General features: G+C 57.5%; 9 protein-coding genes across 9 annotated transcripts; 4 read left to right on the top strand and 5 right to left on the bottom strand.

Annotated features, from left to right (window-relative positions):
• Window positions 1-398: 398 nt before the first annotated feature.
• Window positions 399-2,277, bottom strand: ACO1O0_002466 (uncharacterized protein; the record flags this gene model as incomplete). The annotated part of the gene is made up of 5 exons (XM_083191935.1): window positions 399-1,420; window positions 1,477-1,729; window positions 1,787-1,837; window positions 1,900-2,037; window positions 2,113-2,277. The coding sequence occupies 5 exons, from the start codon at window positions 2,275-2,277 to the stop codon at window positions 399-401; spliced, it is 1,629 nt and encodes a 542-aa protein (XP_083053149.1).
• A 1,553-nt stretch (window positions 2,278-3,830) lies between these two features.
• On the bottom strand, window positions 3,831-5,788 carry PTR2 (POT family-domain-containing protein; the record flags this gene model as incomplete). Its single annotated transcript, XM_083191934.1, has 3 exons — window positions 3,831-5,221; window positions 5,294-5,682; window positions 5,757-5,788. 3 exons carry the CDS (start codon window positions 5,786-5,788, stop codon window positions 3,831-3,833), a joined length of 1,812 nt encoding a protein of 603 aa, XP_083053148.1.
• A 3,102-nt stretch (window positions 5,789-8,890) lies between these two features.
• Window positions 8,891-10,661, bottom strand: ACO1O0_002464 (uncharacterized protein; the record flags this gene model as incomplete). The annotated part of the gene is made up of 3 exons (XM_083191933.1): window positions 8,891-10,318; window positions 10,380-10,483; window positions 10,553-10,661. The coding sequence occupies 3 exons, from the start codon at window positions 10,659-10,661 to the stop codon at window positions 8,891-8,893; spliced, it is 1,641 nt and encodes a 546-aa protein (XP_083053147.1).
• A 3,108-nt stretch (window positions 10,662-13,769) lies between these two features.
• On the top strand, window positions 13,770-14,622 carry ACO1O0_002463 (uncharacterized protein; the record flags this gene model as incomplete). The annotated part of the gene is made up of 2 exons (XM_083191932.1): window positions 13,770-13,974; window positions 14,018-14,622. 2 exons carry the CDS (start codon window positions 13,770-13,772, stop codon window positions 14,620-14,622), a joined length of 810 nt encoding a protein of 269 aa, XP_083053146.1.
• Window positions 14,623-15,250: 628 nt separating this feature from the next.
• Window positions 15,251-17,013, bottom strand: ACO1O0_002462 (cytochrome P450; the record flags this gene model as incomplete). Its single annotated transcript, XM_083191931.1, has 3 exons — window positions 15,251-15,860; window positions 15,929-16,740; window positions 16,792-17,013. The coding sequence occupies 3 exons, from the start codon at window positions 17,011-17,013 to the stop codon at window positions 15,251-15,253; spliced, it is 1,644 nt and encodes a 547-aa protein (XP_083053145.1).
• Window positions 17,014-18,419: 1,406 nt separating this feature from the next.
• On the top strand, window positions 18,420-19,676 carry ACO1O0_002461 (uncharacterized protein; the record flags this gene model as incomplete). Its single annotated transcript, XM_083191930.1, has 2 exons — window positions 18,420-18,823; window positions 18,881-19,676. 2 exons carry the CDS (start codon window positions 18,420-18,422, stop codon window positions 19,674-19,676), a joined length of 1,200 nt encoding a protein of 399 aa, XP_083053144.1.
• Window positions 19,677-19,896: 220 nt separating this feature from the next.
• ACO1O0_002460 (Zn(II)2Cys6 transcription factor) lies at window positions 19,897-21,818 on the bottom strand (the record flags this gene model as incomplete). Its single annotated transcript, XM_083191929.1, has 4 exons — window positions 19,897-20,817; window positions 20,874-21,008; window positions 21,064-21,633; window positions 21,759-21,818. 4 exons carry the CDS (start codon window positions 21,816-21,818, stop codon window positions 19,897-19,899), a joined length of 1,686 nt encoding a protein of 561 aa, XP_083053143.1.
• A 920-nt stretch (window positions 21,819-22,738) lies between these two features.
• Window positions 22,739-23,827, top strand: ACO1O0_002459 (uncharacterized protein; the record flags this gene model as incomplete). The annotated part of the gene is made up of 1 exon (XM_083191928.1): window positions 22,739-23,827. The coding sequence occupies one exon, from the start codon at window positions 22,739-22,741 to the stop codon at window positions 23,825-23,827; it is 1,089 nt and encodes a 362-aa protein (XP_083053142.1).
• Window positions 23,828-24,457: 630 nt separating this feature from the next.
• ACO1O0_002458 (uncharacterized protein) lies at window positions 24,458-25,603 on the top strand (the record flags this gene model as incomplete). Its single annotated transcript, XM_083191927.1, has 1 exon — window positions 24,458-25,603. One exon carries the CDS (start codon window positions 24,458-24,460, stop codon window positions 25,601-25,603), a length of 1,146 nt encoding a protein of 381 aa, XP_083053141.1.
• Window positions 25,604-26,334: the final 731 nt, after the last annotated feature.

The raw sequence follows: 26,334 nt of genomic DNA, 5'->3' as shown, positions 1-26,334 counted from the left end.
CCCGCCTTCTTCCAGATGACATTCTGTACGTACTTATAAGCTAAACAAAACCGCCGAGCTGGCGCAGTGAATGCGGGGAAAGGCGGAGTTCTTAAGTGATCACGACCGACGATCATGTCCAACCTTGGGGGGCTGGAGGTCGGGTGTGTGGTTGCATACAGGTACGGCAGTTGGGGGATGGCAGTGTCTGTGTTCCTTGTAATAGAGATTGAGCCATGGCATTCGCTCCCAGACCCCCATTCATGTGCAATGATCTCGTTGAGAGGCTAGTCTGAGTAAGCGCTGGATGTATTTAATAATACGTATGTATGTACCTGCATGTCGTTACATGCACTCTTTCTATGTGGATTTACGAGAAAGCCCAACACAGGATCTCCTCTCATGCTTCAAGAGCAGGCTCACAGCCCCCTCTTCCTCCTCTTGGCCTCCGCCAGGCTGCTCACAGCCCACCCATTGAGCACATTGTAGTTCTCCAGGGGCGACATGCCCGTCAGCTCCTCGTAGTGCGGCCTCGGCCCGCACAGCTCAATATCATCATAGATCTCGAGGCAGTCGCCCAGCAGCATGCCCGCGATCTGCATGGCGGCCTCGCGGCCCTCGAACCAGGCGCCGTGCAGGAAGCCAAAGTAGGTCGCGCTGGTGGCCTCGCCCGCGAACCACAGCCGGTCGACGTTGGCGCGCAGGTTCTGGTGCATCTCGAGCGTCGTGCCCACGGGCCAGTTGGAGTAGCTGCCGTGCGCCCACTCCGTCTTGGTCCAGCGCGGGTACATGAAGGCCGTGGGCCGGGGCACGTCGGCGTCCGGGAACATCTGGCGCAGCACCGCGAGCCCCTCCTCCATGGCCTCGTCGTCGCTCAGCTGCTCCAGGCGGTACGACTCGTCGTTGGTGACGGTGGCGAAGATGATGTTGGAGCCCGGGAGGAAGCCCTCCGGGGTCAGGGACTGCCACAGCGCCCAGTAGCCGCGCTGCTCGGGCGACGCGTAGAGGAAGTACTGCGTGTCGTCGGGCCAGAAGGTCTCGTTGAACTGGAAGAAGATCTTGGTGTAGGTGCCCATGTCGAACTGGAAGACGGACGTCTGCTTCCACTCAGGCAGCTCGGGCTCGTAGGTGACGGCGTCGCTCTGCAGTACGCCCAGCGAGAAGGTGCAGATGGCGTAGTCGGCCTTGACGCAGCTGCCGTCCTCGCTGAGGATGATGACGCCGTCGCCCGAGTAGGTGATGTTGGTGATCTTGGTGCTCAGCATGAGACGGTCGTCGTCGTCGGCAAGGAAGGTCGCGGCCTCGCCCTCGATGATGGCAGCGTAGCCGCGGGGATCGACGACCAGGTTGTTCTCGTCGCTGAACTGGTTGAAGGTGAGGTTGCTGCCGGCGACGCCGAAGATCATGGACGACTCGCCCAGGGGATACGCAGTCTCCCAGTCTGGTGATTATCCGGTCAGTCGCATGATTTGCAGTTTCAGTCTTGTCGTTACTCACCCCAGTTCCAGTACTCGGCAGCCTGGGCCTTCATGTCCGAGTGCTGAGGGCTCCATCCGGCCACAGCCATGCCGCTCTTGGCGCTGCGGTCCTGGATGTTCTCGGCCAGCAGACGACCGGCCTCGATGGCCATGCCCTCGTACATCTCCCAGAACTCGTCCAGCAGGTCGATGTAGTCGACATGGCCCGTCTCATCGTAGGTCAGGATGGAGTCGTAGTCCGAGAAGGTATTGGAGAGGTTGTACTTTTTGGCCTGCGCAGGTGTCAGCGGGGGGGCCTACGGTAATTGATGGCCATGGTAAGTACTCACAAAGGTCCAGACGGGGTTCTCCGGGCCGCCCTCCTGGCCCAGTCCTTGGATCTTGATTGAATATCAGCTGCCGGTTCATAGCAAACAATATGGGGAGGGATCAATCTGCATACCCAGTTGGCGCCCAGCTCGACCGTATACGGCGACCCGTCGGGCTGCTTGCCAAAAGTTGTGCTCTTGGTGCGGCCGCCAATGCGGTCCTGGTACTCCATGATGACAAAGTCGGTGATGGAGGCGTTGTGAAGTGCTTGCTGTGTGTTGTGGCAGTGTCAGGGCGCATGTCGTGGACTGGTGATGCGGGTGGGAGCGGCCATGGTGGTACTCACCGCTGCCGAGATGCCTGCCATGCCTCCTCCCAGGATGGCCACTGTCGTCTCCCGGCACGAGTGTCCAGGCTTGCCTCCATGATGTCCATTTCCGCGCTTGGGTCTGGCGGCAGCGACGTCGCCGAGCGCCGCAATGGCGACAATGGCGCCTGCGGTGAAGCGCATCGTGATGTTTGGCAGCAGGTGATGTGGTCGGCGATGGGGAGGGGTGAGTCGTGACGACCATGGGACGCCGGCGGCCTCTCTATATGTGCCCAGCCGCCTCACTGTTATCTACACCGGCTCTTTGCACTCGCAACTTGTCTTGCATCACGCCGTTAGCGTGGCGTGCGCGGCCCACGCGGTGCAGCATCCATATCTGGGGAAACGGGATGCATCATGACGCCCAGCGCAGCTGATGGGGGACCCAAATTACCCCAGGGGCCAAATTCTTGCTGCATTCGGCATCCATCCCTGTGCTATCATGCACCGCATCACGCGATGGTACCGGCATATGCATTGATACTGTCTCCGCATATTGATAATAATATGTACACTGATAAGCACCCGGAGCCCACCTTGCCCGGTCGGGAAAGAAAATGGCCCAGCACTCTGTCTGAACACACATACAGTGGAACTCTGGCTCCAATGGCTCCGGCCTCTGGCAAGCCTCTGGCAAGCCACTGGCAATTTCCTATTATGAGCAGACGAGGCGCAAATGATTTGATGGCCCACCAGCCGAGGTTCGGGTACTGATCGATGTCAAGGCGTGTGGGGGCCGGTTTATGCCACACAGTACCTGATATGTAGGAAAGGGCACCAATAACGCTGGACACACCACGACCTACATGGACATGGCAGACCGTGTTGAACCAATTCTAAACAATTCCGCATTATTATACATTAGTATTACCCCATACAATCAATATCTTTCGATCCCCCCCCCCAAGCCAGTGCAACCCCCCTACCTAGGCCCGATAGCTTGGATCCCCCGTTTCTCTCCTCGATCCCACTCCTCCTCTCCCCAAGTTAACAACCAGATGTTGCAGTCGACAGGCCCGCCGCCTGGCAGCACAACGCAAGCCTCTGGACGCTTACGTTCCGGCAGCTCACGCGCCCGATGCCGGCCCCCGCCCAGCTCCCCCGCAGTGGTGATTCGTGTTGTCCTTGTGGATGCCAGAGCTGTAGGCTGCAGACTCACCCGCGGGAGTAGCAGCATTGCCGAATTCGAATCAATCGCAGCCGCGGACAGAGTCGCGAATCAGCGTGACAGGACTCGCCGGAGGAACACCTCCAATGACGGGGGGAGGTGGGGCAATGCCATACATAATACTATGTCTTGGGAGTCCAGGGTCCGGTCCGGCTTGGGCGGAGGTGGCGCAGCCGATCGGATCAGACCGAATAAGGCTACTAAGTATGCAAGTAATATCATTCCCCCAGGTTTGGCAGTACCTATGTATATCCAAAGCAAGGTCCTTTTATTCTCTGTCTTACATAGTACTGGAAAACCACTATTCAGGGGGACCAAAAGGTGGTCAGAGGCACAGCACAACCATCATCAAAACAAACAAGGTACTAACTATATAACTCATTGTATTCGTACTTTCATAGACTAACTACTTTACTACTTCAAGTAACAATGGCATATACAAGATACTTACATCTGATCATGTCACGCCAGAGAACCGACACAACACGTAGCCCCCTCCCCCGGCCACCCCCAGCCAGGTATATCTTATCTAGCTGGACGCCTTCTCCTCCTTGTTGTCCACCTTGTTCTCCTCGGTCGCGAAGCCCTCGTGGGTGAGGGTGGGCTCGTCGCGGTCGAGGTCGTACATGGCCTCCTCCTGGGCGTCGTAGTGGCGGAAGAGGACGTAGAAGACGCAGCCGGTGATGAAGGCCGAGACGCTGACGCCCGTGTACATCCAGAGGTACTTGGGGTTCTTGGCGACGGGGACGAGGGCCTCGGAGATGGCGGAGCCGAAGGCGTTGGTGAAGAGGTACAGGCTCTGGACGAAGGACTTCATCGAGGGCGGGGCCTTGGTGTAGGCGTACTCGAGGCCCGTCACGGAGATGAAGATCTCGGCGATGCCGATGAATATGTAGGCCGGGGTCTGGACGGCGATGTGGACGTTGTTGAACTTGGGGGCGTCCTCGGCGCACTTGCCGGGGAACTCGTAGCAGGGGCCGGCGCTGTAGATGAGGTGCTGGACAATGGCAGCGTAGGCGAGGCACAGGGCGGCGAACCAGAAGCCGATGGTGATGCGGGCAATGGGGCGCAGCTCGATGCCCATGCGGCGCAGGAGAGGGTAGACGAGACTCTCGAGGATTGGGGTGAAGACGAGGATGGAGAGGGGGTCAAAGTTCTGCATGAAGTCGTTGGGCATGCCGTGGCCCTGCATCTGGTCGGCCTGGGTGACAAAGTTGGTCGAGAACTGGCCGTAGCAGACCCAGAAGATGGGGTAGAAGACAAAGACCTTGCAGGCACGCAGGGCACGCTTGAGCTCCTCGACGAAGTGGTCGTTCCAGGGCACAGGCTTGGTCTTGCCGTTGGCGGCGCGCCACGAGGGCTTGGCGGCGTCGGTGTTGCGAGCAGCAATCATCATGCCCAGGGCCTTGAACGAGTCGGTGACGACGGAGCCCTGGGGGGGCCGGTGGACGTACGACTTGCGGCGCGAGACGAGGATGGCGATGCCAATGTTGAACATGCAGAAGCACATGAGGTAGGCGGTCCAGAAGCCCTTGTAGCGCTCCATGAAGGGCGTGGCCATGAGCGACAGGGCGCCCACATTGATGCACCAGTAGAAGACCATGTAGATGCGCTGGTACGTGATGGCCGGGTCGATGACGACGCGCTCGCCGCTCTTCTCCGTCTTGACGGCCATGACACGGCGCTGGTACTGGTCGGCGATGAGCGGCGCAATGTTACTCTTGATGCCGCCCGTCCCCAGGCCGATGACGATAATGGCCACAATGTAGCCGGCCTTGCTAGCGCCAGCCTCCTGGGCGGCGGGAAGAGCCGTGGTCCACAGGATGATGAGGCCGACCCAGTAGAAGGCGCAGAAGACGAGGATGGTCTTGTACTTTCCGAGGTACTGGTCGGCGATGATGGCACCGAGGATGGGGGTGACTACATGCGTCACAGTTCATGTCAGTCAAACCTGTGCCCCTCGTCCATGCTGCTGACAAGTCTCCCACATACCGTAGCAGAACCACTGGAAGAACAGGTTCAGACCCGTGGCGGCCTGGTGTCCCATGCCCAGGCCCTTGGGCCCGTCGGAGCCGTCCTTGGCGTAGCTGATGTAGTTCTGGAACAGGCCCTGGGCGCCGTAGTAGGTGAAGCGCTCCGTCAGCTCGACAATGGCGATCAGGTAGGCGGACACGGGCAGGTTCTCGCCGATGCGGCGGAGCGAGCGCTTCTCATTGTCGTTGGGCTCTTCGCCGTCAGGCGTGTCCAGCAGCTCGGCGTCCTTGTAGTCGGCAGCGTGGTCCCTCTTCTCCGAGATGGAGGCAGACTTGCGCTCGATGAGTCCGCCAGCGAGGTCCCGCTGCTCCGTGCCTGGCACGCGCTCGGCCAAGGTCTCGTGGAGCCTGGCGGCCATTGAGGATGGTTAGCAAGCATGTCTGTCTACATGGTATGGGCACAGTGAGGGCGGCCGACGTACTCGGCAACCGTGTCTTCGTGGTTGGTAGCCATCTTGGGTGAGGTGTGTGTCGCCCGGCGACTCGCAAGACGGCAGAGGAGGGAAATGGAGGGATGAAGGGTCAAACGCAGAGAGACCAGACGGACCCAGGGCTCAGAGTATATTATAACCAAAACGTGCGACGGCACCCACCACCACCTGCTTCACCCACGCTGGAACCCTTATCAGGAAGCTAGGCCGGGGGAGATTACCAAGCGATGAGGCCGCCTTTGACATGACAAGCACGCGATTCGTCAGGCGATGAGACGACGGACGGGTTGCAAGTCTAAAAAGAGCCCTGTAGGAGGACTGGGGAACATCCCATTTGGCCCATCTGGTCCATTTGTGCTGGGGGGGTGTTGCCTGGTTGGCTCGAGGTGGACGGGGGCGGGAACCTTTGGGCGGACCTTTGGACGGACCTTTGGATGGACTGGAGACGTCTGGCCGGGCCAAAAGAACCAGCAAAGGGACCAGCAGCCATCCCAGCCCATCCATGGTCGGTGCTCCACGCGCGATACTGCACCCGGACCGAAAGGCTGTCACTGGTGTGCACCACCCAGCCAGCGTCGCGATGATACGAGTACCTACCTACTACTATAGTACTACTACGGGACTATGGGACGGGTAGGTACATGGCGGCAGTACTGCGAGTGGGTGGCGGCACCAGGTACCCCCTGTGCAGGGTAGCAATACCGGAGTTGGCGTGCCGTGGCCGGGGCAAACTGGGCCAATCGCCGACCGAGCTGCCTGGCCAGGAAGCCTTCTGGAACCCGCCGCTCCCGGCTTGGCCAGGCGGCGTCCCGTGTGTCCTTCTGCACTGTCTCCTGGGTGTGAGCACTGAGTGAGACCTTGACTCTTGGCCTCTTGGCCTCTTGGGCAGCGATCGGCGGTGTCGCGCACTCGGGAAATGCCTGCAAGCGGCCCACATGGCCCCGTCACTGTGCAGTACCACCTGCAGCCGATCAACCGAGCGCCACGCCATGACCAACGACGACCAACGACATGCGAGACGTGAGCCGTCTTTGCCGGTCACAGGTGATCATGCCACGGATCCAGCTTCTCCTTCTCTTTGCCGCCGCCAGCTCCTCCATGCCCGGCCGGCGCGGGCGAGCACCGAGTAACGTTGTACTATGTGCTACTCGTATTCTGTGCGACGCAGAACTGTGGTAATGGCGACATTGGAATGCCCCGGTTTTTATCCTTTTCCCCCATTGCTAAATCTCGCGTTTTCTCTAGCTTAAATATAAGCTTCACCACCCAGCATGAGACGGTTGCTGCTAATTGTGTGGTTCGGCTGCTCCGGTCGCCCCCCTAGTCCATTAGGGTTGCCTCTCTCAACCCTCAGCCAATATTTCCCAGAGCCCAATTTTCAAAGCCCATCCCGCCGGCTCCCAAGTCATGCCAGTTGCCATTTCTCAACGCCATGATGCCATCGCCTTCTGGCATTGCTTGGCACTGCCGTCTCCCACGAGTTCTCGCCAGATTGACGGGCGCCACCGTCACGAAACCCCCGTGCATGTATCCGTACTTTCGGCGCCCTGCGTCCTCTGACGTGGTCTCCTCCCTTTCGAGCTTGAGGCTCCCAATGTGGTGCCACGCGCGCGGATAGTACTGCACTTTGCTCCAGCTTCACTATTAGTAATAGCACCATGGCCCGGGCTCTACCAGTACGACCGTTGCAACTGCAGAATACCGCAGCGCTACCGAGGCGTGGACCCTTTGGAGCCATTACGTACTGTGGAAGCTCGTTTCACCTTTTCCCCAGATAGGGGACTTTTGTAGTCGCCAACGGTGGTGAGTGCACTTTCCATACTACAACACGAGTACGCGGAACACACGGAGCGCTCGTACATGGCCATCATGTATGTCAGATTGTGCAACCTTCCTCAAAAGCAGGCCACCCAATTGCACCCAGCCATCGTGTCCCACACCTGCAACTTATGCGGTCCTCTTCTCGGGGGGGCTTTTTGGACTGTTTGGACTGTTGGAACTGCTGTCCCGAGGGATACTACTAAAGACGAGAGTTCCCCACGGGTTTCCCGGATATAACTTGACCTCCTCTTTTGTTTTTTTTTTGGCCCAACTCCACGAGTCAGCCCATGGTCCACCATCTCGGGCCCTCGCTCGGACTCGCCCCATGTCTCCATCCTTTTCCCATCACCATTGCTAGGCCCCCCAATCGAAGCACGAGATCTCGGCGCCACAGGTAGCCTTGGCTGCATGGTCGTCCTTTGTCCTCCCCGGCTGCCGGCACGCCCCCAGCGGGTCCAGCCGGTGGCGTCCCGACTCCCGGCACTGCTGGAGGTGCTAGTGGGTAGCGGGTGCTACGAGGACTACGAGTAGTACGGCAGTCCGTTCATAGTGCTCGTGATGGCAGTAATAGTACGGATAGTGGTAGTATATAGATCCCTCGGTCCAAAAGACCTATATTCTGGCGACCCACGTGAACGTTTATACCCAGACACAGTCTGGCGTCGCTGGCCCTGTAATTTTATTCTCAGTTGTTCACGCTTGGATTGGCTCGCATAGTATGTATTAGAACTGTGGCCCCGTCGAATTGCAATACCTACCTATTACATGTATGGGCGACATGGCACCCACGCCCACAATTCCCGACCCGAGGCTACGCGATGGAAAGCATTGTGACACGAGCACGTCGCTACCCTGTCCCCAGATAAGACCACCCTGATTTCGGAACACGAATAAATCGCAGATGGCTACTGGAATAAGATATATCATTAGTAATGGCTCGCCAAGCAACTTGCCCTGCGACTCACAGCACGGCGGCCGCTTGGCCATGAGCACCTGGACGAATTATTACGTATCAGGGCACACGAGACGGGGTCTCGGGAGTTCCGGAGATTGCTGAGGTTGAAGTAAACCATCTCTTGAATTCCTGTATCAGTAGATCCCTACACAATACCATCACAATATCCTGATTTGAGAAGACAAGTTGCGCGCTACCAATCCCGATTGCAGAATATCTCCCACAGACAGGATATATCGTATCCCTTGCCTGATGCGGCTGCGACTAGTATAAGGACCTGAAGAGTATTGACCACTATTGACGCACTGGCCGCTACACATTGTATGTGCTCGTAGTAGGACCCCCCGTCCTACTCCATCTCGGTGGCCTCCGCCGCAACCTCCTCCTTCTTCTTCCAGATCGACCCCCGCATCGCCTCGGGCACCTTCACGCCGAAGAGGCTCACCAGGAGGGCAATCCCGCACAGGATGACACAGGAGTAGTAGACGCTCCGGTACCCGACCCCGGACAGCTCACCAGCCCCAGCGTCCGACTCTCCCTTCTCCTCCTCCTCCCTACCCACCCCATCATCGCCGAACCGGGCGTCGATGCCCTCCGCCATGGCGGTCAGCACGGCCAGCCCCAGCACGCTCCCGCCGACCTGCAGGGCGACGTTGAAGATGCCCGCCACGGCGCCCTGGTCGCTCTTGGACGCCGACGACACGACGACAAAGTTGGCCGTGATGTACACGACGCCCAGCCCCGCGATGTACAGGACCATCCCCGGGAGCGTGAAGCGCCAGTAGCTCGACCGGTCGTCGATGCAGCTGAACAGCACCACCCCGGGGATGCACAGCGCCCACCCGAGGACGAACATGGCGCGCGCCCCCAGGACGGGCACCAGGCGCCCCGCGATGGAGTTGGCGATCAGCGCGGACACGCCCAGGGGTAGGAACAGCACGGCCGTGTGCAGCGGCGAGTTGCCGTAGGACTGCAGCTGCAGCGTCAGGAAGTAGGAGCACGCCTGGCGGACGGCGTAGGTGGCGACGGCGAGGACCAGCGTCAGGTTGAAGGACAGGCTGCGGAACAGCTTGGGGTTGATCAGGGCCTGCCTGACCCGGGACTCCTGGAAGACGAAGAGGCCGAGCAGCACGGCGGAGATGACCAGGGTCGACACGATGGATGGCGAGCCCCAGCCCGCGATGTTGCCAGACGTCAGGGCGTAGGTCAGTAGGAGCAGGCCCGGGACGCCCAGGAAGATGCCTAGGACGTCGAAACGGATTAAGCGCTCCTTGATGGAGTGGAACAGCTTCTTCTCTGTCCTCTGGTGGGTGGCCTCCTCGCCGTATTCATGTTCCTGGGGCGCCGGGTCTGGGGAAGAAGCCGCGGGTCTGGAGGCAGCAGGGCGAGGCAGTGCCAGGTGTGCGGCCGGCACAACCAGGCCAGACAGTATAAAGGAGATCCAGAAGATCCAGCGCCAGGACAGCAGCGCCGTCAGGACGCCGCCCAGGATGAGGCCGGTGATGAACCCCAAGGAGCCGGCAGCGGCCCAGAACCCCAGGGCCTTTGCCCGCCTCGCCGGGTCGGGGAAGTAGATGGCGACGTGGGCCTGGGCGGAGGGGATGGTGAATCCGGCGCCGATGCCCTGGAAGGCCCTGCCTATGACGAGCCCGATGAAGTTGGGGGACAGGGCGCACACGAGCGTGAACAGGGCGAAGAAGTAGGACCCGAAGAGCAGCACGCGACGGTGGCCAAAGATGTCGCCGCCTCGGCCACCGAGCAGGAGGAAGCTTCCAAACTGCAGGTTGTGTGAGCTTGAAGTCTCGACGTCGGTTCCAAGATGGCACCATGGCACGTACCGTAAGGGCGTATGCAGAGATAACCCACTGCAATTGCGACTGGTCGGTGTCGAGTTGCTTTCCAATGGTCGGCAATGCTATCGTAACAGCAGAGAGATTCGATACTGCATGTAGGAATCATCTCTCGCGTAAGGACACCGGCCAGGGCGCGTACGTTAACTTGGCCAACTCACAATCAAGGAACATGGCAGAGCAGACTACTGCCAGGATAGAGTAAGGACGTTCTGCGGCGCGGTCCGGGATGGAGGCCAGACGCCTAGCAATGTTGATGAGACCACCCATGGCAGTAGGAATGGTGCTGGACTGCTGGCGACGGTAGGTTAGAGGCAGCTACATGCACTCATGCAGTCGCGCCAGATGGAGAGGCAATTGCGCACAGGGTAAGAACATTAAAGGGCGAAAGATGCAAGAGTTGAATGGCGATGAGAGGCTGATGAACCAACGGGGCCTCCTAAGCCACGGCCGAAGAAACGTTTGTCCGCGCATCTCACCAAGCACATGGGCTTGGAACTTCAATGCTGGTGTGAGACAAGAGTCGCATCGCTGTATATGCGAGACATGCCGATCATGTCCAATGAACATGAAGTGACTCGACGCGGCATCAAACTGGCTGCATCCTCGCGTCTGCCTGACACGTACATGCATGTACATGTATACCCGTGGTCCCGTACTAGCAGTACTGACTCATATGCCGGTCCCCGTCTTTACTGGCCAGTGGCACTCGTACATGGTATTAGTATTACATCGAAATTATTCCTTGTGTTATTATTGACAGCTGCGACGGCTGCGAGCGAATGCTCCCAGCCCGACAAACCCGTGGATCTGCTGCAGTCGTTTGATAGCCGCCAAAAGTACTTCGTACTCGTATCCGTTGGTCAACATGAGCCCCCATTTATCCGTCAATACATGGACTCACGCTCGTACATGCTCAATAATACATGTTCTCATGGGAAGTTCGCCACGGGTTGGGAGACAATCGCTCCAAACCGGCACAGCCTACATCATAGAACAGCTCAAAATACGAATTGATACAAAGTATTCGTACGATACCGGGTATTATTACTACATTGGTCGGTACAAAGTAGGCAGCCTCCCTCTCCAACAGACCGACGCGGTTCGCACGTAATATTGGCGGCAAAGCTAATGTGACTTTAAATATTAGCAAACCGTGCTTCAGCTGAAAGCCTGAAATTACCTGCGTAAACATTCATCGCTAACCAACGAGGACTCGTAGCAGCACGAGGATGGATAATGGCTCCACAGCACCACAGCCTCGCGGAAGTGTGCCGATCCACGAAACCGGCTCCATCCGGGACCAGCCGGAGATGTGGTAGAGGCACGAAGTAGATCAAAAAGGTTTCATGCATGATGGCACGACGAATCTACACGTACTCCATACGTACGTAGTAACTACGGCCAGTTGAATCCGATGGTTCCCTTATTCCCGGTACCCGATTCAGCCAGCTGCTGATCCGTAATCCGCCAGCATACAGGACACTCAATAATACATGTATTCGGGCGGGCCATCAACCCAACGGGGACCCCCACGATCCGGATGAGCAGTTGCGTAAGAATTTTTGTTGATGAATTTCGCATTTACTTCTGATTTGCTCAAACAGACTCATCATGCGACCTGCGCAGGCTGAAACCTGGATATCACACAACTCAAATCGATATCACATACCTCATGCATACGTGCATACTCGCAAGACTGTACGCATAGTCGTTGAGATGCTATTCTATGTACATAATATCATAGGAGCACGGATAGTACCCTTGTATACGTCATGCCTCGCCCTCATGACGAAGTAGTAGTTGAAAATACTACAATCGGAACCCCCAAGTCGCAAACACCCCACCCGTCTTCCAACCTCAACCCTTTAATATCTAAAAAGCAGTATTTCTTATACGATGTGCAAATACGAGCAGATAAGAGCGGCCCTCAATCACAGGCAGATGTTAAATCATCACCAATATTACACGTACCTAACAGGTATTGAGCAACCAAACATGTACAATGTAAGATCCTTACGCAGCTTCAACACGCACACATGCCATGCATGCCACCTCTCGCATCTTGTCGAGTAAGCTGGTACACATTACGAGTGCATAATGACCACACTCCCGTCCCCTGGCCCACCACAACCCACCACGGGTCTGCCGGAGTCGGTATGCGGATCCCGGAGCCGCAATCCCCACCCGGCCACTCTCAAAAACTCTGCCGACGTCAATCTTACTACCACAGGAACGCATCAACAATATCAAATAGAGTTTTAGGAGTTAGTACTGATTAATTTCATGGTGGGCGAATACTACCTCTTCCGGACCCGCCGTTAAGTTTTTCATCTGATTTTATAACTCCACAAACCTAGGATCTACCTTGGTAGACGAGGAGTCTGTGATATTTTTGTACACATTGCCCAGCTCTACTACATGTGCTTATAAAAGCAAACTTAGCATAATACCGAGTGGCAAGAAACACAGCATAGGAAGATAAAAGTGAAGTAGCAAATTCAGGTTACAGATAGCCGGCGGAAGTTCCTATCAAAACTAGGCCGTTAGCTTCCGATTAGGGGAGAACTCCGCGGGATCCTGCAGCCTGCGGCTATGTCCGTCTGAGCCAGTGACACCGTTTAAGCATGTTCAAGCAGCCTCGATAGTTTTTGTAGGCCTACAGAATATTATCGTGAACAACCTACCACTTCTCCCGCTCATGATCCTAGCCCCGGTAGTCCCGGTCCTGGTGTTTATGTAGAAGAGTCACATGCATGTAGACATGTTAGGCCATCAAAAGTTTTGAATATGCAGTTTCTTTCAGAGTGGCAAAATTCTCTTCTCGTCCAAGGCTAAAAATGTGCCGTGCCGTGAAGACTATACGAAGTACACATCCTATGTTGTGAATCCTCTATTATATCCCCATAAATACACGTGTATGTTAGATTGTCAAAAGCCTTTGTGAAAGCTCGTCTTCAAATCACACTCGGCAATCTCCTTATTCCTTGCCCCCTTTCTACAACATTTATAATCATAGCTACCAGTGCCTCCGTTTCGCCTATGCCCTTCATTACGGGGCCCAACAGCGCCCCGCAAACCCATTTGCGACTCTCTTCACCACAAGGAAACCTTTTGGTCGCAATTTTTCTCGCTAGGGTTCAGGAGGTATTGTGGTTGGAGTACGTCCGCCGGCCATGGGTTACGCACTATGCTTTGACGCTCAAAGTCGACTTGGCAACGTCAAAGCTCGCTTTGGAGAGCATCCTAACCAGTAATTCCAATATATTTACCCGCCAGGGAGGCAAGGTAATACGCCACGATCTGCAATTGACCTTCCCAATCATAGCTATACACCAGTTTGGCAGTCAACATGATATCCTGCGTGCCACCTTCCACATGGATGGCACATCACAGGACATGTCTCAGTCCTACATGGCCATCCGTAATTCAGCGAGCTGCACTCAAAATGTCGCCATCATTTCCGACGAGGCCAAGTTACGAGATGAGCTACGCCGGCCCTTCGACCTCTCTACAGAGTTTCTTGTGCGATGGATAATCCATCAACACTTGGCCACCGGCCATGACGGCCTTTCCATGTCCTGTACCGTCTACGCAATGGGCCCGCTCGGACGGGTTAGTTCTAGCCGACGGCATGGCAGCTATGGTTCTGAAGCCCCTGGAAACGGCCAGGACAGCCGGCGGCCGCATCTACGCTACCATAGAAGGACATATCATCGGTACCGACGGCGTCGTTGACAAGATTGGCTTCACCGTCCCAAGGCAGGCCAAGGTGGTGCACGAGGCGATCGTCGACTCCAGCGTCAACCCCCAGGTCATCCGCTACGTGGAGATGCACGGCAGCGGCACCAGCATCGGCGACGCTCTCGAGGTTCAGGGCCTGGAGCGTGCCTTTGTAGAGTCCGAAACAGCTTTTGCCGGCAACAACAACACCAACGTGTCCAGCAAGCCGTCCAGCAAGACCAGCACGCGGTCCAGCAGCGGCACCGCGTCAGCCTCCCGAAGCCCGTCGAGCTCGACATCCCAAGCGTCCTCTGCGGCGCGCAAGCTCCTCGTCGGCTCCAACAGGGGCAACTTTGGGAACTCGGAGGCAGCGTCGGGCATGATGTCGCTCATCAAGGCGGCGCTGGCCGTGCACAGGGGCACCGTGCCGCCCATGCGCCAGCTGGGGGACGTCAATGACCTCATCGACCTTCGCAAGACACGCGTGCTCCCCCGCGCAGCCACCTGAAGCTCGAGAGAGGTGACCGGCTTGGTGTCACCGCACTCGGATATGGCGGCGTTAATGCGCACTGCATCGTTGCCAGCCTGGAGTCGGTAGATCGGGGGGCTCGACTTTGAACATGGTAGTCGGACATTTGATGCTGGGTATTATCCTCATAATCTCATCTTGGACAACACATTGGCGCTATGAATGATGAGTATGGTCTGATCCAAACTAGAAGTTATTGCCGCGCACCACAATTCTTCATGTAAATTACCAGGTTTATACTACTATTAGTACGTAGAGATGAGGTTAAGCCACCGATACAATGGAGATACCTCCTGCATAAGGGGCAGTTGCTACATGGTATAGGTCCAGAGCTAATGATGGTTTCTTCCAGATCGAGCCACTTACCCTAAATACAAGCAATGCTCCCAAAATGGTCCGCAACACCAGCAACATCACGATAAAAATGGCGTTTTCATCTCTAGCATTTTTCTATTCCAAAAATTGCATTCTTCTTTTCTAAAGTTCTGTGCCAAGTAAAGGTCCGATACAAAGACTTATATGGTGAGCCCCAATAACACTTAGCAGTCCCAGAGCCAATATGCATATATTTCCCAGCCCGCGCTTAATCGCAATATCTATCATCTCATCACTCTAGAGGCGTTAGCCTCAGATGCATCCCATTCGCTGATTTGATGGTGACGACGCCCCGCGGCAAGACCTTGGCATCATCCATGGCCAGCTCCCAGCTGAACGACGACACCATGGCCGACAGCAGGCAGCGCATCTCGGCCTTGGCAAAGTTCTGCCCGATGCAGCTCCGGGGCCCGTGAAGAAAGGTAATAAAGTCGTAGTTACTGCTGCTGCCGCCATTTTGGTTGGGCTTGCCGTCGTCATTGATCCAGCGCTCTGGCCGGAAGACGCCCGCATCGGCACCCCAACTGCTGGGCGAGCGGTTAATGAGCCACATGGAGACCACAAGGGTTGTGCCTTTGGGGATAAAGTAGTCGCCGATGCGGGTGTCGCATAGGGCCTCGCGCATCGTCATCGGCACCGTGGGGTACAGGCGGAGCGTCTCATTCATGATGCCGTTGAGATAAGGCATCTGTTCGAGGGTGCTGGCGAGGTCGACGTCGGCCTCAGCGCTGAGGCCGCCGGGAAAGGCTTCGGCGACTTCATGGCGCAGCTTTTCCTGTATTTCGGGGTGCTTGGAGAGGAGGTAGCATGCCCAGGTCAGGGCAGATGCAGTCGTCTCATGTCTAGTTGCGTCATGTCAGTATAGTGCTCGTCTCACTTTTATAGATATCATCGGGGGGCAAAGACTTACCCAGCAGCCAGAAATGTCAGCAGCTGATCCTTCAACTCACTATCTGAAAAGTTGTTCGTCTTAATCAACAATGACAAGATATCGAAATGGTCATCCCGTTTCTTAGTGATGGCCTCTCTCTTCTCCTGGATCATGACCCCGCAAATCTCGTCGAGGGACGTCGTCAGCCGCGTGAAGATATTGTTCATCCTCAACGGGAGATATTTGACAAACCCGTAGCCGAATACAAGCGACATCATGGAGAATACAAGTTTCTCCCGGGATGGCTGGAGAAGTTGTTCATAAATCTCCTGGAGCGGTTCCGTCGCCTTCTCAACAACGTTAAACTTGCGGCCCAGACCAGCGATACCAATAATGTCAAAGGTGACCTTGCTCGCCCACGTGGAGAGCTCAACAACTCCGGATCCCTTCTCATCGCCGTTTTCTCCTCCCTGAATCTCGTACTTCAGGGTCTTAGTCAAGATCTTCGCCTTGCCCACTATCATGGGGTAAAGTTCCTTAATGTGCCGGAAGTGGAAGGCCGGCATGGAGTTCTTGCGAAGGAACTTGTGCTGGTCCCTCTCGACCACGACAAGCCCATCGCCAAGGACAAGGCGTAGGAAGTTGGCAACCCGGGTTGGCTTCGCAAAATCGTAGCTGCGGTTGACAAAAAGGTCTGCCAGTAGGCGGGGGTTGGTGATAATGGCTTGGTTGCGACGGAATGTGAGACCAATCAGGTCCTCTCCTGGATACTCCTTGGCTAGGTCCAACCAAACATCACCAGAAGGCCTGTCCGTGATGAGGAGGGTCCTATGTGAGAGACTGAATGCAGACTAGATGAATAGTCAGCAGTGGTTAACTGAATGTGCGATACAACCACTTACTCTCGGCCCTGGCAGGTTGCGAAGCGGACTAATAAAGTTGGGGTAGATGAAAAGCCAGAAGAAGAGGCCAAAGGCATAGTTGGCAATGATAACGAGGCCCAGAAAGGAGAGGGGACTCTGCGAGCTGTAGTAGCCAGGGAACAGCTTGATGGCCAGGAATGACTCTGCTATTCCCATGAGAGTGAGCCCCGGGAGGCTGAGAATCTGCTCCAGATGACCCATTGTGTGTGTGTTGGTGAGAGAAATCCCAGTCTTCAACAAAGCGACGATGACCAGCGGAAGGATGAATATTCAAGTATCCCAGCCCCAGGGTAGAGACGGTCGCAGCTCTCAAATTATCCGCGTCTAAGTCCCAAGGGGCACTCGGCTCGTAGACCCTCCGTGCCTCCCGCTCGGCAGCGATGATCGAATGATGATGTGTCTTGGACGATAGGCATCAGAGCAAACGCAAGCCCAGCTCTGATTGCGCTCTCTATGCGAGTCCGAAAACCGAGACCTGGCAGTAAGGACAGTGTGGCTCACCTGACAGATGGAGACTGAGCAGTGAGAATCATGCAACTTGACTCGCTCAGGACGATGAAAACTTACGACGGCTATCCTTCGCAACGGGGCCTGGCTCCAGTACCCAAGCCAACATCGAAGCTGGATTAGAAAGTCCATGGCGACGGGCCCCGTTGGCGAAGTTTTCCTGTCCGCTGGTGGAACGGAGTATGGAGAGCGGAGGAGAGCTGCCAAGGTGTGAATTGCATCAACCCCTCCCACCAGGCTTACAGCTGACAGGGCAGCTCTTGCCAAAGTACCCTTTTGGAGGCCATGTACCCCCAAGTATTGCCTGTCCAGTGAGTGGTCATTGGCTCAGTGGGCCCTCCAGTGGCTGAATAACGGTTGATGGGCGTTGAGCGCTCTGCAGGTCGCAAGGGCATCCCAAAGGGGTTTAGCCTGCGAAGCCCCAGGCCACCCAGAGCCGCCACCAAAAGCCACCAGAAACCACCTAAGATCCAAGGTGAGAGCGTCCTTATTGTGACCTGCCTCCATCGCAAACGCGGATTCCGTTGGGCTTAGAATGCGAGGCACGCCTCTATGCGCGGCTCCAGCCTTGTGTCTGAGGGCCCGCTGACGTAGAGGATTCACATGTCAGATCTTTTTGCAGTTGTTCTTCCATCCCCCCCACACGGGGTACCCCGGACCTCCGGCGGCTGATGTTGAGGGTTCCCCCGCGTCTCCGTTCCCGACTCCACAGACCGCTCAAGCGGACATCCTCTAGGACTTGCCTTTTTGCAGGCTGGGGGGGGGCTAAGGGGCCTAGGGTTACGGCAACGGGTGTTGGAGATTCTCCCAAGGTTGGCCTGCGGAGTCGATAGACTTTAAACGCTGGTGTAGGTAGAGAGGCTGCCGACTTCATGATTCCTCGAATCTATTACTACCTACGTCGCAATCAGATCAGCTTCGTCGACGTCACCGTCACCAAATTCGCCGGGAGCTTATACACTACTATTTTAGAGTGTCTTGCCCTATCGGGAAGGTATTTTGGAGTGCTTTAGCTCGTTACCAGCGTATATATTCACCTAGGGTCGAAAACCACGGGTGGTCGAGATCACCCCCAAGGAGCTCACACCACCGAGATCACCATGGCCTCTCCGTCGTCGTTCATAGCCATCGTGCTGATTCTGTCATGCGGCCTTCTGGGAGGCTACGCCAGCATGGGGCTGGCCTTCCAGCATGGCTTCTTCGAGGCCATCGGCGACTGCCTTCGTGTCGCCCACGGGACCGCCTCGCCGTCGACTGAGTGCGTCCTCATCCGGGCCCATGAATACCATCGCAGCCGCTACACGGGCATCACGGCCCTCGACAACGCGTTCTGCTTGCTCTTTGAGTTCTTCGCCATGGGCTTCGCCGGCCCGTCCGACCTGGGCAAGGTTGACTACGGGGGTCTGATGTCGTCGTCATACATGGCCACCTTGTTCTGCGGTGCCTGGTTTTTGATGGCTATGGAGGGTCTGCGAAAGAGAAATTCTGGCACTATTCTCAGCTAGTAAGTCCATCCTAATCTTGAAAATGCAGATGGCACACATGCTAATTGTTGCTCCAGCACTGGGTTATTCGGCATTGTCTTCCAGATCGCCACCATCGCCATCACAGCACCCATCTACCTCACCCTTCAAATCCTCAGCTTGCCGCCGGTCCAGGACTATGAGACTGTGGCCGTGGACTCTATTGATCTCAGTACCCTCCCCTGGGCCACCACCATCTCCTACATTCTCCCATCACTCGGCCTGGCCCTGCCCGCCCTCAACATACTTTCCGTAAGGGGCAATTACCACGCCATTGCTCTGTGGCAGCCTTTCCCGCTCTACCAATCCGTCCTCCACCCCCTTCTGCGCTCCCTCTTTGGCAGAAGCTCCCAGTCCAGCAAGCGCAGAGAAAGCCCCGAGCAGGTCGAAAAGTCCCTGGGCAAGGCCTACCGCTTCGTCCTCTCCGTCTGCATGGGTGTCCACCTCGTCGTCGTCGGCACCCTCGTCGCCAACCACTTCCAGAACTTCATCCCGGGCCTGACCTTTGCCGAGGCCCTGGGCCCGACCTCCCTGACGAACCCGCCCATCCTCGCCATGGCGCAGACGCCCGTTCCCGCCGCCGTGTCGAGGGACATTGTCGGCGCCTTTCTGCGCTGGGACATCTACTCCACCTCGGCTTCATTCATCCTCTGGGCGTCCTACCTTGCCTACAGCACCGAGAAGGGGCCTGGATTTTTTGGGATCCTCGAGAAGATCCTCTTTTGGACCGTGGCGGGTGGGCCCATCGCCGCGGCTGCTATGCTCCTGTGGGAGCGCGACCTGGCCGTCTTGAAAAAGGTCAGGGCTTCCCAGGCTTCCACCAAGAAGAAATAAAATAGATATGTGCCCAATTGGAGCACCCCTAAAATCAATTACAACAATGTATTTGGTTCAAAATCGCATTGCTGGGGTATAATATGAAGGTACAGAGTACTAGATCTTCTCGGATGCCCGCCGAGCGAGCCATTCTAACAACAGGCGCCTGTACAACACAAATCGCCACATGGACACATTATATATACAAATATAGAGTTACAAAGAACCCCTTCAAGGCTCAAAAGACTCCGGGCCCGTAAGAGGGCTCTCCGTTTTGATTCTGCTGTTGCACCGGCGCAGGGCTTTGTCCTGGGCCAGCAAACGAGCCGGGACTCGCCGGCGGCTGTATTAGGGCGGCATGGTCGCCCTCCCATGAGACAGCCGACCTGATGCCAATGGCACCATTTATCCTCTCCAGCGTCTTGCGTGCCACCTCTATCTGCTCCGGTTTTGCGTAGGGACAGAAGGTGACCAGTCTCAGGGGCTGGGTGATGATAATTGCACCAGCGCCATCGTATGTCACGGTCGGAGCCTGGCCGTTGGGGGCGACGTCCCCGAGCACAAACGGCACGCAGGCGAGGATATCGTCAATGGACCCGTGGAGTTCCCCGCGCAAGATGGGAAGCCAGTCTTCCCAGGCGGTCATATCACCGTAGGTCTCGTCGTCGGCAAGCTGCATCATGTTATGGTACGTGAGCAGGCTCAGGAGAAGGATGAGGCGTGCCGAGCGAACTAGGACAATGGTGCAGGCCGTTGGCGGGTCGCAACCTGCCAACTGCGTGCCCACCTCGCCCAGGGCGGTTGGTAATGTCCGGCCCTCAAATGCGCTTTGCCAGTACGACGCCGCCTCCTGATCCCAGTGGTGAAATTCCTCAAGCGTCTCTAGGCAGGCCCGGACAGCAGACTCATGGGCATCCGGGTTCGGGTTGACGTAGATGGAGCCCACAGAGGACGGCGACGCCGGGGCGACGCCGAGGGGAGACATCATGGCTTGGTGGAAATCTGGGAAGGTGACACATTCTGACAGTTGATTCCGCAAGGATAGGGTTTTTGTCATCATGGACATGGCTTTAATGAGCGGGTTGAAGAAGCCAAGGATCGATGTCAGGCCACCCGGGTCACTGTAGCGGTCATCCTCCCGCACAAAGGAATAGACTTGCTGTGAGAATAGTCAGCCCACCCGTGCATGAGAGCTGGGAGCAAGGCACTCCTCACCAATCGGATCAGCGCCAAGAGGAACAACTCAACCCCTCTCCTGGTTGCAAGCTGCTCCACGCCTCTCTTCTCGAGTAGATAGAAAATGCCAGGAGCGTGCTCGTTTGGATCACCCGTAACCTCGCCGCTTATGTCCTGCAGCAATAACCATCAGCATTGTCAAAGCTCTGTCGCCCGAATACAGTCTCACCTTCAGCGTACACAACAGCAGGATGGAAGCGAGGACCTTGTCATCTGTTGCTTCCTTTTCCTGCCGTATGGCGTGTTGCAGACTCTGGATGGCTCGGCCGTACGTCTGGTAGGACTGCAGCCGAAACTCATCGCCACCAAACTGATTATACGCAGCCATCTTAGCGACGCTCAGCGTGGCCAGCTCCAGAACGCCCTGGCCGTGATGATCCAACATGCTTGGGAGGAACGTCAGATGGCCCGGAAAGCCATCCATGCCGTCGGGTGAGACAAAGCGGCGGACAAAATAGCACAGCGAGACATCGTCGTATGATATTTTGGGGGGCGCCTGGACGGGGGGCGACCACACATCGGTCCCTGGGATCTCCTCCTCCTGCTTGACAGCCTTCCGGGTCCCGCGCGATGTCGAGGGCTTGTCTTTGCGATGCGACGGCGCGAGCCGCGCGCTCGGCTTCTCCGGGGAGAAGTTGGATGCCGTCAGGCCATGGCGGAAGTGAAACTGGTCGGTATAGCCGGGGCACTCTTTGCCGTAGATGTAGCAGCGTCGACAAGAAGGCTTGGCCTCGTCACACTATCCGTAATCAAGCATCACGGGTCAGTCTCTGGACGTTGCAGCTTTGGGGCGCCGGTCCTGGATCCCTCCCCGGATGGGACCCGACGGCACGACGCGTGCCCACTCAGGGGGGCGGTACATACCTTGACTTTGCGTTGGCGACAGCGAAGGCAACCCGTGCTGAATCGTCCAGGGAAGACCATGATGACATGCAAGAGGCAGTATCCCGTATCGATACCAAATTCGAGATTCAAGCAGTGGCCCAGAATAGAGTGTCCGAACAGAGCAAGAAGCGGGGTCGCGGAGATCCTGGAGATGGCAGATGGATGGCAGATGGCAGCTGGCGCCAGCAGAAGGGGGCAGATTGGACGGGGAAGACTGACCGCCCTGCACCCCAGTCCTGCCTGCAGTCTCCCACTTCCCACCCCAACTGCACGGGCATCCAGGACAGTCAACCTACCTAGACAGCGCCAGTCTGGGCAGCGAGTCTGCGACGGACAGGGCAACGCAGTGTCGCAGCCGTCAGAGCGACGGGTTCATCGTTCCCACCCCACAGTCCATTGACAGTCCATTGACCGTCTGCCCGCCAATCCCTCCCTAAGCCCGCGAACGCGTGGGTGGGCGACGCGGCTCTACCACGTCATTCACATGAACGGATGACCCCAATCGCTGACCAATGAATCACGATCGGACCGGCTTTTGCAACAGCTCCGGTGGGGACGGAGTTCGTCTCCTGTTCGCCGTCTTGCCTCTCTCCCGCGTCCTTGACCCGCGCGGCGCCCACTGGGGCCTGGGGAGCAATTCAAGTCAGTCAAGCTTCAGTGTGGAAATGCTCGACTCGGTTTAGCTTCCGAGCAACAACTGTCGTCCTCGCAACTTCAACCTCTATGCTTGTGGACCGAGGCTGGGCCTATTACTACACAAGCAAAACAGAGCTGCGATTCGGGCGACCATGATAGACAGAGTCTCGCATCTGCGGCTCCGGTCGTGACCGTTTTAAAGTCGGGTGGTCAGAAGCCTCCTTGTCGTCATTGTTCCCTCGACACCACGACTAGCCGACGATACCTCACGCCCCCCGCCTCACGTCCCCCGCCTCGCGTCCCCCCCAACCAGAAAGCCCAGCATGTCGACCTTGATCTACTCGCCGACCGGTGACATGGTCGGAGCTCTGAACAGATTTATTCTGTCGCCTCTCGTCTCAGGACCGTTGCTTCTGGCTACCACCTACGCCCCGAAGGACACCAAGGATGTGCTGGCCAACATCGTCAGCAAACTCCCCGCGGCATTGGCGGCGTCGGTGCCGTCGCCCACCGACTTGTCGACCACCAAGACGGTGCTGCGCGTCCTCCTCGCCGTAGGAGTGCTCCGCCTCATCAACAAGGCCCTCAACGCAATGGCCCAGAACTCGTGGCGTGTCGGCAAGGCCCAGGGCTGGGACTGGCCCAAGGAGATTGCCGTCGTCACCGGCGGGAGCAGCGGCATCGGGCAGGGCGTCGTCGAGCGGCTCGTCGCCATGGGCGTCCGCGTCGCCGTGCTGGACATCCAGGGCCTGCCCAAGGCGCTGCAGAACGACGACCGCATCCGCTTCTACCAGTGCGACGTGACGTCGGCCGAGTCGGTGGCGGCCGCGGCCGACAGCGTGCGCAAGGACCTGGGCCACCCTAGCATCCTCATCAACAACGCGGGCATTACCAGGCCCATGACCATCCTCAAGATGCCCGAGAGCTACCTGCGCAAGATCTTTGGCGTCAACTGCATGTCCCACTGGTTCACGGTGCAGCAGTTCCTGCCGCGCATGATCCAGCTCGACCACGGGCACATCGTCACCGTCGCCAGCCTGGCGTCCTTTGTCGCGCTGTCCACGGGCGCAGACTACTCGGCCACCAAGGCCGCCGCGCTGGCCTTCCACGAGGCGCTGAAGCTCGAGCTCCGGCACCACTACAAGTCCCCCCAGGTGATGACGACGGTGGTGCACCCGGACTTCGTGGCCACACCCCTGATCAAGGACATCCAGGGCCAGCTGGAGCGGTCGGGCGTCAAGATGCTCACACCGGACGTGATTGCGGACGAGATTGTAGGCCAGCTGAAGAAGCGACGAGGCGGCCAGGTCATCATCCCCGACAGGTCGTCCATTGTGGCGGGCATCAGGGGTTGGCCCAACTGGCTCCAGGAGGTGCTACGGGACGTGGTTGGACGGGTGTCTACCGTCTGATGGTCTACTAACTGGCGGCCGGGATTCTATTACCCCATGAGCATGTGAAGAGCGTGGGGAAGGATTGTTTCTATATGGTATTTTTATGAGCTATGAAGACAGTCGTGGTTGATTTGGCATAGGCAGCTCCATCTACTCTACCTATTATTATATCTACAGCTGCGAGCTACCAATACAATATGAATGTGTAGCAAATGGCAACGCTCTCAAGAGTCATGGTCCAGCAATTGCACGCATTCGCCCTACCCATTCTCAGCCACCAATTTGTCGTGTTCAACCCTGTGCTCTAGAGAGGATGGTCCTGCAACTGTGCGGCGCCACGACGTAATATTACCCCAAGCTCAGATGGTAAAATCCCCAGATGCCCCGAGCCTCCGACGGGCCCAGAGCTGGTCGGACCCACAGGCCGGACTTGGGAACATTCAAGTTGGGGATCAGCTGCAATGCCGAGGGGCTCATATCCGTACATGATTATCCCTCCCCTGCCCAGCGGGGCCATTGTTTACTCCCTACAATCCGTTCACACGCCTAGTACATGTGCTACCCTACCATTATGTATACTAGCCGGCGTCCGGCCACTAGATGGTGTAACGACGCATCACCCGCCTCGAACGCACCGTGAGACCTGCCATGGCTCTCATTACCTTCCTGAGGGCGCTCCGCGTCATCCTCTACACGCCATGGCTGCTTAGCCGGTTCGTGTTTGATGTTCTATTCTGCATCCTCCCGTGGACCCGTCCGGCTAGAGAATGGTCCCTCAACCAGGCCATCCGCGTGCGAGCGGTACGCCTCGTCCTGCTCTACTGGTCGCTCCTCAAGACCGGAGATCATCTCCCGCTCAACCCGGGCAAGGAGCGCAACAGATTCGCCATCATCCAGCCGGCGCCGTCCAAGCTGTACCAAGGCCCCCTCCAGGACCCCGTCGTCCGACCGCAGCCCGTAGGCGCAACATGGACACCTGCGCGGCCTCCTCCCCCGGCCGTCGTCGGCCCCAACATGACTGTCGCGCTGCACTTCCACGGCGGTGCCTTTGTCATCGGCGACGGGCGTGACCACGACGCGGGCTTCACGGCGCGCACTCTGATCCGCCACATGGGCTGCACACACGTCTGCTCGCCGCAGTACCGCCTGTCGAGCCACAGGGGCTGCCACTTCCCGTCGCAGCTCCAGGACGCCGTCACGTCGTACGTGTACCTGCTGCGCGAGCGGCGCATCCCCGCGCGCCAGATCGTCTTCTCCGGCGACTCGGCCGGGGGCAACCTAGCGCTGGGCCTGCTGCGCTACATCCACGAGCACGGCCGCGAGCTCGACCTGCCGGCGCCGGGGGCCGTGACGCTGTGGTCACCCTGGGTGGACGTGTCGGCGGCGCTGCTCCAGGACATGCGCATGTCGCCGCACTACAAGACCGACTACCTCAACGCCGACTTTGGGCGCTGGGGCGCCGTGACGATCACCAATGGGGGTGCCATCGACCCGGCGAACCCGTACCTGTCGCCGCTGCACCACCCCTTCAGGCTGGAGGGCGACGACAGCAACAGAAACGTGCCCATGTACATCAACGGGGGCGACCGCGAGGTGCTGAGCGACGACATCAGGGCGTTTGCCAAGGCGTACGGCGGGCTGGGCTGGGACGTGCATCTGTGCATGTCCAGGGGCTGCCCGCACGACGCGATCCTGCTGGGAGACCGCATGGGGTTTGGCAGGGAGGCCGAGGAGGCGGCGCGTGAGGCCAGGGAGTTTCTGCTGCGGGCGTCGACGCTGTATCTACGGGGTTGAGTGGGATAGGTACATAGTAACTATGTGGTGGTGTGCATCATGATGATACGAATTGAATTGGTCAATGTGTATTCTGCCACCAAATTGCCCAGTGCCATAGATTATGAAGATGCTGTTGTGACGCCAGACTCAATGCTCCAGTTCCACTTTGAAGCATGTGGCGGTTCAACAGTCCTGTTGGAGAAGTTGTGGAGGAGCGTGTAAGTTGAGTAATGAGTCAAGTACACACAGGTACACCATCTACAGCAGCAGTACATGCGGGAACACGCGCCCGGCCAGCTGGTTCGAGCACATCGACGTCGAGCTACAGACGGGTACCACCTTGCCCCTTTGGGCCCCTGCTTGCGCATCCCGTGGTCTGGATTGGATGGACGCTATCTGCTATTCCCCTTTGGGGCCCCCCTTGCGGTTCACGCATGTCTCCAGTGGACCAGACGCTGGGTGCTGAGATGATCGTGCATCGGGAGTCGGGACGCCCCCGCCGAGGCACATCGGCGACTTGTTGCAGTTCTTGGAAATATCGATGATGCTATCTGTGCTGCCTTAGTACTACGTCCGGATCCGCCCAGGTTGGACGGTTGCCCCATGATCACCAGGGTGCCATCTCGCCACTGGACCTGCGCTGGGAACAGCCTCACAAGCCTCGCAAGCCTCGCAAGCTCTCGCAAGCCCTCGCAAGCCCTCGCAAGACTCGCAAAAGCAGTCCCTTCTCGACGGTTGGCCTCCGCGAG

This window comes from Amphichorda felina (genome assembly GCF_050947745.1).
Source record: "Amphichorda felina strain 45539 chromosome Unknown scaffold_2, whole genome shotgun sequence".
NCBI classification, from domain to species: domain Eukaryota; kingdom Fungi; phylum Ascomycota; class Sordariomycetes; order Hypocreales; family Bionectriaceae; genus Amphichorda; species Amphichorda felina.
The sequence above is the reverse complement of the archived record's forward strand: the minus strand, read 5'-3'. Positions and strand labels throughout refer to the sequence as shown.